The sequence below is a fragment of the Narcine bancroftii genome, chromosome 12 (genome assembly GCF_036971445.1).
Source record: "Narcine bancroftii isolate sNarBan1 chromosome 12, sNarBan1.hap1, whole genome shotgun sequence".
Lineage (NCBI taxonomy): Eukaryota > Metazoa > Chordata > Chondrichthyes > Torpediniformes > Narcinidae > Narcine > Narcine bancroftii.
In genome coordinates, this window is record NC_091480.1 from 21183162 (window position 1) to 21197129 (window position 13968).

The 13968-nt window shown below is 41.0% G+C and overlaps 1 protein-coding gene across 1 annotated transcript; it reads right to left on the reverse strand.

The window, feature by feature from the left end:
* Positions 1-183: 183 nt before the first annotated feature.
* On the reverse strand, positions 184-13948 carry gde1 (glycerophosphodiester phosphodiesterase 1). The gene is made up of 6 exons (XM_069906079.1): positions 13494-13948; positions 8469-8644; positions 6863-6968; positions 4900-4992; positions 4501-4709; positions 184-906 (listed from the first exon to the last, which is right to left on the reverse strand). Exons 1-6 carry the CDS (start codon positions 13746-13748, stop codon positions 750-752), a joined length of 996 nt encoding a protein of 331 aa, XP_069762180.1. The 5' UTR covers positions 13749-13948; the 3' UTR covers positions 184-749.
* Between the last annotated feature and the right edge of the window lie 20 nt (positions 13949-13968).

Genomic DNA, 13968 nt, shown 5'->3' on the forward strand with positions numbered 1-13968 from the left:
GCCATTTTACTGTGAACTTTGAGTGAGGTGCGACATTGATCAAGGTCTACCTGAACTTAATATTGCTCACTCACGCTAACGTAATTTAAAAGTCTGTGTTGTATTCACGATGGTTCTGCTGTGTATTTTTCTATCTTGACAGCGCCGACTATCACAACCAAGTAGCAGAGCAGAGTCCAGAAATGTTGTAGCAATGGTACATTTTATTCCTGAAAGAGGCAGAATTCAGGGTCAAATCTGGGCAAAGTCGCACAATGAAAAGGACACATTAAAAACATTTCAAATCTTGTGTATTTAGTTTACAATCATTATTTGTAACACTTCAAAAAAAAACTTACAAATATTACAATAATGTCCAGTTTCTTCTCAAAACGGGAAAGAGTTGTCTGCTGTCCAGGATGAATTCTTCAATTTACTTTGCATTATAACCAAGCAGATGGTGATGTGGCCCATCAATTCCAATGCAAACCAAAAAACAATTATGATTTGCTGCTCTTTCCCTGTAATTATGCAGTTTACTTCAAATGCTTATTCAATCCCTTTATAGAATCAAAATAAATTTTGAAAGAAATACCTTGTGTCATGCTCCACTTATTTCATGCCAACGTCATGTTCATTTGACTATAAAATTGATAGATTATCATGGAATTTAAACAAACATTTAAAACTCAACAGCTTAACTATAATCAAAATAAAATTTAAATAAAGGGACTAATAAACATGTTTTTAATAGAGCACATACAGTAAATCTATTTCACAATCTCAGGAAGTAAACCATGTTCAACAAGGCTGTCAGTAATGTAAATACATTGGAGAATATGTTCAAAGTATCGTTTTTCATCTGCATAATTTACAGTCCAGGCAACAACTTCAATTCCTCTGTCAGCCCAAAACCGAACGTAATCCCTATTGAAAGTGAAAATGGAGAGTTAGTATCAACTGCTATAATTTCTCTCAATAGGCAATGGTTTATTTATTTCTGTAGAAACCCATGCATTTTTTCCCCGTTTTCAAGTTCCAAATTGTGCTGAGGAGAATTATTATTTTCTGGAAATAAAAAGTCACTATCCACACCCTCTCTCGGATGTTTTATACCACACAATTAATGTTCAAGAAATGAGTAGGAAAGGGTGACCCGAGTAGGGAAAGCTGTCAGTTTAACTGCAGAACTCAAAGTCCAACTGCAAGAAATAGAATGGGGGACCTTGGGTAATTAACAGGTAATAATTTATTTATCTGACCTCAATCACACTTTCAGTTGATTAAGAACTTGTACCAAGACAAATTTCTATGTTTCTCCCTCTCCCTCCTGGAAACTCAGTGTAATGTTAGAAATCTTGAACTGGAATAGTATTCAATAAGTTGATTAACTCAAGAGGACCTTTCAAACTGCTGTGTAAAATGGGGTTAACCGGGCAATTTGCAGTTAGTGCCCCAGTTACGTGGCAAATTGAAAGGGTCCAACCCAGTCTGAACCCAATCGGGTCCCTGACCTCCCTCAGAGGTGGTCAGGGAACCCAGTTAAACTTACCCAGGTCTCCTCCACAGCTAATTTGAAAACAAAAATCACCGGGTTGATTATTTGAAAGGTGTATCCTGCACCCAAGACCCAGTAATCACACCTAGGTCCCAGGAGGGCTACTTGGGTGCTGCAGTTTGGAGGGAACCAAGGACACAACCTTTCTATGGGGAAAGTACTTTTTGACACCATCTCTGAATAGCTCAATTTTATGTTCCCCTCGTCCTTGCATTATTTTCTCTGGTGGAAATATTATTTTCTTACATTATCAACTTCATTCTTAACTACCTCAAGAAGACCACCCTTTGTCTTCAAGATTCAAGGTTTTCAACTGTAGCTAATACAATCCATCTTTTAGCACAACCCTTAGGCACTGTCTAGCAACTTGACAAATTTGATTATTTCTTTTAGTTATGTTCAATGAATGTTTTATTTAATGATTTGATATTTTCATAATTTAATAATTTTTAAAAACTTTATTTTTAAAATATTTATGAATATCAGGATTTATCTCAATCTGGAATCCCCTTGCATCTTTAACAAAAGACTGCAGGGTATTCTAGTGCTGGACCTCAACACTACATTGGATGTGATCAAATCACTATCATGTTTAGTTATGCTTTCCTATCTACCTCTGGAATTCAGGGTGTTACACAAAAGTCTGCAGATGTTGCGATTGTAGTTAAAAAAAAATTGGAGGAACTCAGGCAGACTCACAACATCCATAGGAGGTCAAGATATATTACTGACATTTTAGACCTCAGCCCTTCTTCAAGGTAAAGCAAAAAAAAGGAAGGCATTTGAATAAAGACTGAAGAATGGCTGGGGAGGAGGGCTGACCAACAGGCAAAAGGTGTTAACTGGATAATAACAAGTGCAAAGGTGAGAACTGATTTTTGCTCTGTGATAGGAGACACACACAACAGGGGGGGGGATAGAAGAAGGAAGGGGGGGGGTTTAAACAGAAAACAAAGGTCAGTGTTAATGCCATCTGGTTCTGGTTGGAGAGTGCCCAGATGGAAGGCAAGGTGTTGTTCCTCCAATTTGATGGTGGCCTCAGTCTGGCAGTGTACGAGACCATGGACAGAAATGTCAGCAAGGGAATGGGACATTGAATTGAAACAGGTGTCCACTGAGATCTATTCTAATGCAGCTGACAGAGCTGAGGTACTCAACAAAGCGATCTCCCCGTCTGTGCCCAGTGTCTCCGATGTGGAGAAGACCTCAATGGGAGCACTGGGTGCAGTAGATGACCCCTGCAGATTCACATGAAATGTTGCTTCAATTGGAAGGACTGTTTGGGGGCCTGAATGATGAGGCGGGGGGTGGGGGGGGGTGGGGTGGGGGTGGGGAGAAGGTGTTGGCATGTGGGGATCTCCTGCGGTCACAGGTGCAAAGTAGATGATTGGAGGGAGGGAGATTCACGGAGGGAGTGATCCCTGCGGCAGGTGGAGAGGGAAATATGTATCTGGTGGTGGGATCACATAGTAGGTGGTGGAAATGGCAGAGGAGGATATGTTGGACATGGAGACTGGTGGGGTGGTGAGGAAAAGGGGAATCCTGTCCTTGATGCGCATAGGGGCAGAAAGGGCTAGGGCAGATATGCAAGTAATGGACGATATGCGGGTGAGGGCTGTTGATAGTGGTGAAGGGAAAGCCACATTGTTTGAAGGGATTAGGTCTATCAGGCCAATATCAGGAAAAGCATGGTGGGGTAGGAGGAAGGGAAGATTGCACAAAGACAGAAGGCATGCTGAAATGAAGACGTTAAAGTGATGGGAGACTTTAAGAATCATGGGACTGGTTTTTATAAAGTTAAAAACCACATTGCATCAAAAAGTCATAATGACCTCCAACTAAGTACCAGAGCTGTGCATCCTCAGAAGATTAAGGAGAAATGTCAATAAAATCTCCCTTTGAAGCAACAAGTCCCAATAACGACTTCAGTGATCTCTTTATATACGTTAATCAGCTTCTATCTATTGCAATTTATCGAATGATGTTATAGTTCATTAATCAACTACGAAAAAGTTACACCCATGAACAATATTAAAACAAACCTGGGAGCACATCAAATCAAAATTTTAGCTCTATTCTAACTCAAGTTTTACAGTCACAGCTGACACTATTCCACTGTTAGAAAATAGTTTGTGTGGCAACATGAGGGATTATTGGTAAGGAAGTTAATTGGTAGTAAGCAAGTAAATTACTGAGATTAAATATGACAGGAAGAAAGCATTACTAATGGAGAGACTCCTAGAATTACTTTGTATAGATCCAATCTTAAAAATATTAACTAGAGATCTTTCCTTCACATGAAGAATGGTAGACATTTTTAGACAAGAGCAACATTACGGGAGGCACTTTGGATACAATTTTTAGCCCCATTGACTAGAATGGGGAAACTTTTTTTTAAAAAATTGACATTTCACTTTAAATATTCCCTATGCCATAAGTGCTCTGTGATTAGTAAGGGATTGCTTAAGGTGGTATGAGTGGAAAGAAATAAAGTTTGAAAACCATTGTTTTAATCGTCCCTAATTGACTCATTATGTGCACAGTTTCATAACTCCAAAGGAAATGGGCCAATGACAATTTTCCTCAAGCAAAATATTTCACTAACAATTGGGTCTAGAGCAGTGATTCTCAACCTTCTCTTCCCACTCACATCCCACCTTAAGCAACCCCTTACTAATCACAGGGCACTGATGACGTAGAAAATTTTCAAGGTGGAATGTGAGTTTTAAAAGGTTCCCGATCCCTGGACTAGAAGGATAAACATCAAACATTATTCAGCATCTTTTGTCAGATACAGAGTTTCAAAATGGATTTCATATCAGCTTTTCCCTCCCCCCCCCCCTCACCCCACCCCATCACATCATTCTAAGGTGATTTTAAATTAAAGACCCAAAGGATAATACTAAAACTCCCTGAATGATTTTCTGTTCAAAAAGAATCTATGAAAACGTTGTAATACTTACATTGATATGAAGTTCTTGTGCATTAAAAAGGCAGAAACACCAAGCAATTTCCACAAGAAAGCATGGAGGCACCAGTCCAAAATGACGTCCAGCAACATGTACAGGTATTGCTTGTAGCCATCATATCTTGGATTCCCATTCCCATGGTAACTTAGACGCCAGGGTCTATGGGTGAGAGCAGTCACTACATTCTCATCCGCCTGCCTCATCTTGAACAACGCATGAATGAAATAAATATATTTAATGAATATGCATGTTATTTCACATAAAAATTCAACCAATCCATACAACAATTCAAATTCAAAATATTTGTGACAGATTTGCTTAATGCTGTACAATTTCCAAGTGCCATAATGCAACTAACATTGTTGCTTTAATCTCCGTTAAAGTTGTTACTACCTTGTAAATGACCAAAGGTTCAAAAGAACACACAATGCTCCTGTTGTACAGTTCAGGATATTCTTTGTACATTTCCTTCAAGACAGCAGAGGCCTGCAAAAAAAAAAAACCAAATAAATTATATTTCAGATTTATTGTCGGAGGTGCTGAGGTGCTTTCTTCACACGATGCCATTCGTGTGTTGGGTTCGGGAAGGAAATTACACAAATTAAAACATTACACTGAACCATATCTATTCTTTCAATACGAACATTTATTAACCTAACAATGAAGTAATAAGGGATGACCTAACAAGGACAGGCCCACAGAAGTTGCAGCAGTAACCTGGGAATAATATATTGAAGGAAAAGTATTGAGAAACTTGTATGGAAGGAGATTTTTAAGAGAGGAAATGGAGGCAAGAAACCAAGAGGAAAATGAGTACGAGGAACAGATTTGAGAAGAGAGAACTTGGGCCTTGCACTTGGAAATAATATTTATTGAATTTATTTTTGAACCAGAATTTATAGTCATGAAATCCGGTGTTTTACAGCAGGCATCATGGCGCAAGCACTCATACTTTCACCATCTTACATTACAGCAAATAAATAAATTTTAAAAAAGTAGTCGTGCACGAAAAGTCTTTCGTTCATTGAGTATTCTGGAATCTGGTGGCAGCGGGGAAGAAGCTGTCCTTGTGCCGTTGAGTGCTCGTCTTTAGGCTCCTGCACCTTCCCCCCACCCCATCAATGGTAGCAGAGTGACGAGGGCGTGGCCTGGGTGGTGGGGGTCTTTGAAGGGGTCAAAAGGTGATCAACAGGATTGATAGAGGAAGGGGAGGTATTCATTGTGGACATAGACTTGAGCAAAGCATTTAACAAGGTTAATAGGCTGGTCTGGAAGCTTAGAACACGCACGATCCAGGTTGAGTTAGCCAAGTGGATACAAATGGGCTTGGTGATATGAGGCAGGGAGCAGTACAATTGTTTTGTTTAGATCAGATGGCTACGACCAGTGGTATTCCACAGGTACCTGTACTGGGTCCTCTGTTGTTCATCACATTAAGTAATGATTTGGACGGTTATTTTGAGTCAATGTGAATGATTTGCAAGTTTGCAGAAAACACAAAAATTGTTGGCTGACATAAGTGAAGCAGTTTGTCTGGGTCACAACAGGCCATTTTCAACTGCAAAACTGGGCAAAGGAATGACATTTGAAATTTTAACTCCAACAAATGCAAAATGATGCATTTTATTAAAGTTCAATCAGGGCAGGACATGCATAGTGGAGGTTAAAGAGAGAGACATTGGGATGCAAGTAGATTGTGGAAGTACGTAGTTTTGCACTGAAAATGGCAACACAGGTGGAGAGGGTTGTGAAGAAAGTATATGGTCCACTTGACTCATCGGCCAAGGCATTAAATACAAGAGAACGTCAGTTACAGTTGTACAAAATGTTGGTGAGGTAACACTTGGAGTACAACATGCAGTTCGGATTGGCACACCACAGGAAGGATGTAATTAAGATGGAGTGTGCAGAAAATAATCACAAAGATGTTGCCTAGAATGGAGTGTTTGAGATATCAGGAGATTGGATAGGCTGCATCTGTTTGCCCTGGACAAAGGAGAGAATGATAGAGATAAATAAAGTTATATAAGGCATAGATAGATAAGGTACAATAGATACCCGGTGTCTGTTTCACATGATGGGCATGGTACAAGAAGAGGATCTTGTAGGTATTCTTCCCCCCACAAGCCAAATGTAATTAAGATCTGGTATGAACTGCCAGGGGAGATGGTGGAGGCAGGAACAGTAACATTTAAGGGGCATTTGGACCTGTACAGGAATGAGCAAGGCATTGGATATAGAATTAATGCAGGCAAATGGGATTAGTATGGATATGCATGTTGGTCAGCTTGCTGGATGCCTCTGAAAACAAAACTTTTCTCTATACTGCAATACCAAAAATGAAGAGAAATGTCACCTGTACTGCATGACCTTTGACATCAAAATAAATTGTCATATTGGCGTTGAGACTTTCCAAGATAGCTTCTTTCAATGTTGGGATTTTCTCATCTGGAAAACTTTTGCTGCAAAAATAAAAGAAGAAAATAACTGCCTGAAGGCTTAAGAAATAAACAGTGAATTGCCAGAGTTTACTCTTACATTTCTAATATCATTTCTGAAACACAGTTATACTATTCATCAGTTTAATTATCTTATAAACAACAGATATAATAATAAGTACAAAATTTCCAACACTGTACTACTAAAACTTCTGGTAATGTTATACAATAGCCATGAAAATAATTAAAATGATTTGAGAAATCTTGTTAAAGTAGTATAATATTTCATCTATCGAAAAAGGTCAGAAAATAAAATTCTTCTGTTATTCAAAGACTTTATAACAAAACTTATGTGTATCTAGAAAATGACAAGAAATTTTTCAATGATTAGTGTGTGAAATTAACAAACAGAATTATAGAACAGGACCTTCAGTCCTTCTAGTCTGTTCCAAACTATTTTTATGCCTAGCCCCACTGACCTGCACCCAGTTCATAGCCCTCCACACTCCTCCCAACCATGTACCTGTTCAAAATTTTTTTTATTTTTAATTAAAAAAAAATTACACATACAGAGCACAGAGACAGGCCATTTCAGCCCATGCCATCCAATTACACCCAAATGACCTATATCCTGGTACGATTTTGAATGGTGGGAGGAAACAAGCCCCCAGGGAAACCCACGCAGACAAGGGAAGAACTTGCCACTCCTTACAGGCAGCGTGCAACTTTAACCCAGGCCCAGATCGCTGGCCCTCTAAAGGCTAACCACGATGCCAACCCATTTCATAATTCATCTTATTAAAATAAACAAATGAAAACAATGACCTATTTGGACATGAAATGTGAAAATCGTCCTGTACATGTCAAATGGATACTGTTATGAATGCACAATGGAATTTTTGTATTCCCCCATGGTCTAACTATTGAATTGAGTAATGCTTCTTTAAATGTTGGTCAACATTACCCTTATGTTTTTAGTATATTGCTATTTTAGCTTCACCATTTGTTCTATCAACACAATAAAACAAGTTTGAAATAGTTTGACAAATTACTCAAAGGATTCCAGAGGTCTCGGACATTTTTAGGAAACCTGCATTCCAAAAATGGTAGTCTCCATGATGTCATACCCTTGAGGCGCAGGACTGAAGTGCACCGGTACTGATATTATTTAGAAATGCCTCAAACAGGCAAATATCAGACTGCAAGAAGATCCAGATTACAAACTGGGGAACAGGGTGAGACAGGCTGAGTTTCTTCAGCATTTCTGTGTGTTTTTACCAGATTACAAACTGCATATTTCAGCGTAGCCCTTCAGAGCTAGAGAATGGATGGAATTATAACATTCAACAGGCTGCAGAAAGAACAAAAAACTCTTGGCTTCTTTGAGTATTTACACATCATTTTAATAAATTACATTAAAATAATGCAATATTACAGTGAGTGATTTTGGATTTCTTGGGCAACAAATATAAAAATGGTATCTCTTTCACTATAATCAGAGTGGGGTATATTCTGATTACGTACTGCAGTCTGTGCTTGGCTGCTGGGTTAAGTTTCCGGACCTCTTCAAAAGTTAAATGATCAAGAGACCCGGTACCATCAGTTGTCCGGTCCACAGTATGATCGTGCATCAGAATAGGGACACCATCTGAAGTAAACTCGATATCGATCTCCACACCAGTAGCATTATTTTCAGCTGCCTAGATGAGGAGTGAGAATAGTATGTCTCAAGGAATTCATTAGCTCAGATATGCAGCCAATCAGGAAGACTTAAAAAATGTTGAAACTGTAGATAATATATGTAACCTAATATTATTTCATTTCAAAATAACTGATCAAAGTTTCCAAAATGGAAGATTTGTTTAAAATTACTAAATAACTCAATTTGACATTGTAAGCCTTGAAGGAGAACTTTGGAAATATTTGTCTTTTAATACATTCATTTTAATTAGATTACCAAAATATTCCTTAAATGTCATCGGCAGTATAAAACAATGACAATCGTCAAGAAATCAATTGTTTCAGTTAATCGGATTAAAGAAATTAGGATTTCATGGCTGAAAAGGATTGCAGTTCAACTGTCCTCCACATTATCCCTTTTTATCTGTCCATCTGTTTCATATTTATCAGATCATCATCACCCAATACTTTGCATAATCGTTCTCACAGCAGTGCCGCACTCACCTCCATCATTCTATAAAACAAAAGAGAGGGCAAACAAGGAAGCAAAAATAAGTGGGAAGATAAGAGGACCAGGAATCTTTTAAAAACTTGAAGACAACTAAAAAAGGTGATTAGAAAGGAAAGGATGAAGTATGAAAGGAGGTTAGAAAGTAATATCAAAGAGGATACCAAAACTTTCTTTAAAGATATAAAGAGTAAAATAGTTAACCAAAGTAGACATCGGATAAATGGAAAACTATGCTGGAGACAAGGAATGGGCAGAGGGACTGAATAAATATTTTGAATCAGTCTGCACTGTGGAAGATAGTAGTAGCATCCCGGACTCTCATGGGAGAGAAGCGAGTGAGGTCAAGATCATGAGAGAGAAGGTACTTGGGAAGCTAAATGGTCCAAGGGTAGACATGTCTTCCGGAACAGATGGAATGCATCCTAAAGTTCTGAAGGAAGTAGTTGTAGAGATCTTGGAGGCCTTGGTAATGAGCTTCCAGGAATCATCGGAGTCTAGCATGGTTGCTGTGGACTGGAGGATCGCATGCCACTCCACTGTTTAAGAAGCAAGTGAGGCAGGAGAAAGGAAATTTATAGACCTATTAGTTGGACATCGATGGTTGGGAAGCTATTGAAGTCAAGTGTCAAGTATGAGGTAATGGAATACCAAGAGGTGCATGAAAAGATAGGTCATCAGCATGGTTTCCTTCAAGGAAAATCATGCCTGACAAATCCATTGCAATTTTCTTTGAAGAGATCATAAGTAGGATAGACAGGGGAGATGCAGTGGATGTTGTGCTTTTGGTCTTTCAAAAGGCCTTTGACAAGGCTGCTAAGCAAGATGGGAACCCATGCAATTAGAGGAAGGAGACTGGCATGAGTAGAGCATTAGCTGATTGGCAAGAATCAGAGTACAAATAAAGGGTAATCCTATTCTAGTTGGCTACTGGCTACCAGTGGTCCGCAGGGCTCAGTGCTGGGGCCACTTCTTTTTATGATATATACAAATAATCTGGATTATGAAATAGAAAGCTTTGTTGGAAAGTCTACAGTCATGCACATTTGATAGAAGAAATAGACAGGCCAACTATTCAAAATTCTGAGGTGCAAAGGGACTTGTGAGTCCTTGCACAGGATACCCTAAAGGTTGATCTCCGACTTGGTGGAGCAGAAGGCAAATGCAAATTTTGCATTAATTTCTAGAGGGATAAAGTATAAGAGCAGGGATGTAATGTTAAAACTTTATAAAGCATTGGTGAGACCTCACTTGGAGTATTGTGTATAGTTTTGGCACCTTATCTGGCATTGGATAGGGTTCAGATAAGATTTACTTGAATGATAGCAAGAATGGAAGGGTTAGCACATGAGCAATGATGGTCGGCTCTTGGACTGTACTTTTTGGAGTGCATAAGAATGAGGGGGGACTTCATTGAGGCATTTTGAATGCTGAAAGGCCTGGAGAGAGATGTGGCAAGGATGTTTCCCCATGGTAGGCGATTCTAGGGCAAGAGAGAATAACTTCAGGATAAAAGGGTGTCAATTTAAAACAGATGTGGAAAAATTTAGTTAGAAGGTCGTGAGTATGTGGAACTTGTTGCCTCAGGTGGCTGTGTAAGAGAGGTCGTTGGGTGTATTTAAAACAGAGATTGACAGGAACTTGATTAGACAGGGCCTCAAGTGTTTATGGTGAGAAAGCCAGGGAGTGAGGTTTTGTGGGTGGATGGATCAGTTGATAATTAGAATGGCAGAGCAGACATGATGGACCAATGGGCCTACATCTCCTCCTATATTGTGTTATATCTTGTGATTCAACATAGCTTACCATTCTCTCCCAGATTAATTTCCAATGGGCAGATCATATCATTCACGTGCACAAGAAACCCCTGAAGCAAGCAGTGCTCGGAGTTCCACCATGGCAACAGCTAACCAGGTAGACAGAGAGATTGATGTGAATTCACTAGTAATCAACAATAGTAACAGAAATGAAGTCACCAGGCTTCAGGCTGTTGGCAACTATATTCTGGGAACCTGGAATCGGAATGTAATTTGAGAGAGTGCAGATGATGAACAGGGCTCCAGAACGGCTTTGGGCACTGATGGTTTCCTAGTACTTTGGAGGTATGGAACCAGGGGTTGAGAAGTTGCCTCGACCTCAGGCTCACCACTGAACCAGACAAAGACTGTACAGATTATGGAGGTTACGGGAGCACAGGAGGAGGCAACGTTGAATATACGCTGAACCTGCCATCTCCAATGTCCCCGAAGGGACTCTTTTATTCCTATTTTTTTGATAGCAGCACTTCTTTAGGTTTTTGCAGTCCAAACAAAGGGAAGAGATCATTATGCATTTTCCATACAATAATGGAAAACACCCCTACATCAGTCCTTTAAGTGAATTGCATGAACTGATATTTAAGTCTCATTAAAATTTCTGTCTTCAATCTGATCTCCACTTTTTTAACTGCATTATTAGAAAACTCCTATTTGAATACTGTTCCACAGTTAATGCTTATCAATGAGTCGCATTTTTCTCAGCTTTGGTTCACTTATTTCCATTTCCACACTCACTTTCACTCCAGCCACTAACTAAACCTCTCAATTATATCTATGCCACTTGAGCCTCTTGTATTCTGATACGCTCTTGACTATCTCATTTTCTCCTTTGCTTTTTAAAAGCTCTGCTACATATATTTGATCATTCTTCATATCTCACTCACTCATTGATCCCCAGTCCTCTGATGACTCAATTTAAATTCTTATCTCTCCAGATCACTATATTCTCGTACCTCCCCAATAGTCTAATCCTGCTTTCCCTTCACAGTGGCAAAATTAGGGATGGAACATGATCGCAGCATCCTCAAAAGCCTGGCTCCACCTTGCATCTGCTGCACGATGGCATTCAAGCAGTGTCCTTGATCAACAACCAACCCAATCTCAATACAGACGGTTGATATCAAGAACAGCTACATTGTCCCCCTACACTTTTCACAATCCTCCTCACAGCAGTGTTGCACTCACCTCAGTTAATCTGCAAGACAATTGGCAAACTGTTCAATTCATGTTATATCCACTCCAGAACCAAGGTCACCCCAACATTGATCATTAAGTTGCAGTTTTGTAGAAGTGCTTACATTTCAGAGCCCAACTAAAGACATATCAATCTGTACTGCTGCACATCACCAACTCAATCCAATGATAAACAGCGATCACTGTTTACATCATAGTAAAGACAGGCATGGAAGAAAATTGCGCCTTGAGCCTTCAGTTTTTAAGGGAAAGGGCATTCCTCAAGCCTCGGGACCTCAAACCTAAACTGAAGCTTAGTATCAACTAGGCAGCAGTGATTTCTCCCTTTGCAGGATTCTGAGATAAAAGTTAAAACACAATGCTTGAAAAACTCAGCAGGTCCCTTGCCCATGTCAGCTCAATATGGAGAAAAGCCCTGAGAGCCTCATACCCCTTTGATGGGAGAAAGGAAAAGGCATCTCCTTTATTGTGCGCCCCACCTTGGACTCATGAACCACCTCAGATGTGACAGAACTGAAGTGGAACCCAGTCATCAGCAATGTGGAGTGCCTGAGAAAGAAAATGCCCACTGGCACAACAGCAGATGCTCCTAAACAAAGCTACTATCTGATCAAAACCAGCAACAGGCCTGATTCTCTTCATTCTATTCTTGTTCTGCAACTCTTTCCATGAAGCCTTGCCTCCCCTTCTCATTTCCCTTTTAAAACTCTCTCACAACCAATATCTATGATCAGGTCTTTCATAAGGAACACTAATGGGGTCGGGGGAGAGAAGAGATTCTGTAGCCTCTGGGCGATTTTAATAAAGTAAGCAAAACCTATTATTTGGCCAACAGCCAAAAAGTGTCATGACGACAAACTGGTTGATTTTCCCTTCTTATCATGGGCCTTTCTGTCATTTTCAGCTTCTTCAGACAATGGCAGGGGCATTATCGTGGACTGAAATGAACACCTCGGAAGCCCCTGAAAATATTCATGCTCACAGGTCATTTACAATCAGTGCAAAGTGAGGGTCGATTTCCTTCTCAATGTCAAAGGAATGAAAAAATTACAAGGAAAGCACTGAAGAGGTTTCCATTAAATGCAACCTGGAATCGGGGGAGGGGGGGGGAGCGGGGGAGGAACGGGGGAGAGGGGGAGGAGCGGGGGAGAGGGGGAGGAGCGGGGGAGAGGGGGAGGAGCGGGGGAGAGGGGGAGAGGGGGAGGAGCGGGGGAGAGGGGGAGGAGCGGGGGAGAGGGGGAGGATTTTGCAAGCAGATGCCAATTTGAAAGATGCACGTAACACTTTGGAAGTCTGCAGCACTGTCCATGAACTCACTGTGCGGAGTAACTTGTGCGCAGGACGACTAACCTTTCTGAAGGCAGCCAGGGTGTTTTCGGGAGCATCGTAGCCCGCACCCCGGTGGGCGATCACGGCGTGGCTCCCCCGAGGGCGCAGCACCTGCCGAGCGATCTCCGAGGGGACCGGCTGGTACCTGAAGGCGTGCAGCGCCGCGAGCAGCAGCAGCAGGGCAGCGGGGGCGTAGACCGGGTGACTGACGCCGCTCGCCATCGCCGCGACGACGAGCACCAGCACACAGTAGCCGGTCGCCACCGCGAAGTCCATGGTTGCTGGACGTGGGCGGGCGACGCTGCCGCAATGGACCACGGTGCCCTGAGAAGTGGCCGGAACCTGCGGGAGGCGGGGCCGCGCCCTTGTCACCGACACGTCACCGGCCGCAATAAAGACGCGGAAGGAAACGCTCACAATGCAAAGGGGAGGAGCTGGGATGGAATGGAACGGGAGTGGTGGTGGTGGTGGGTAGGGGTGCAGGGGCATTGGCATT

What these genes read in the sequence shown, in the direction of transcription:
- gde1 (XM_069906079.1), bottom strand. Translation starts at nt 13,748, where the DNA reads ATGGACTTCGCGGTGGCGACCGGCTACTGTGTGCTGGTGCTCGTCGTC. An exon ending in GCAGCCAAGCACAGACTGCA is followed by an intron (nt 6,969 to 8,468) that starts GTACGTAATCAG and finishes TTATTTTTGCAG; the next exon opens with CAAAAGTTTTCCAGATGAGA. An exon ending in CACAAGAACTTCATATCAAT is followed by an intron (nt 907 to 4,500) that starts GTAAGTATTACA and finishes CACTTTCAATAG; the next exon opens with GGATTACGTTCGGTTTTGGG.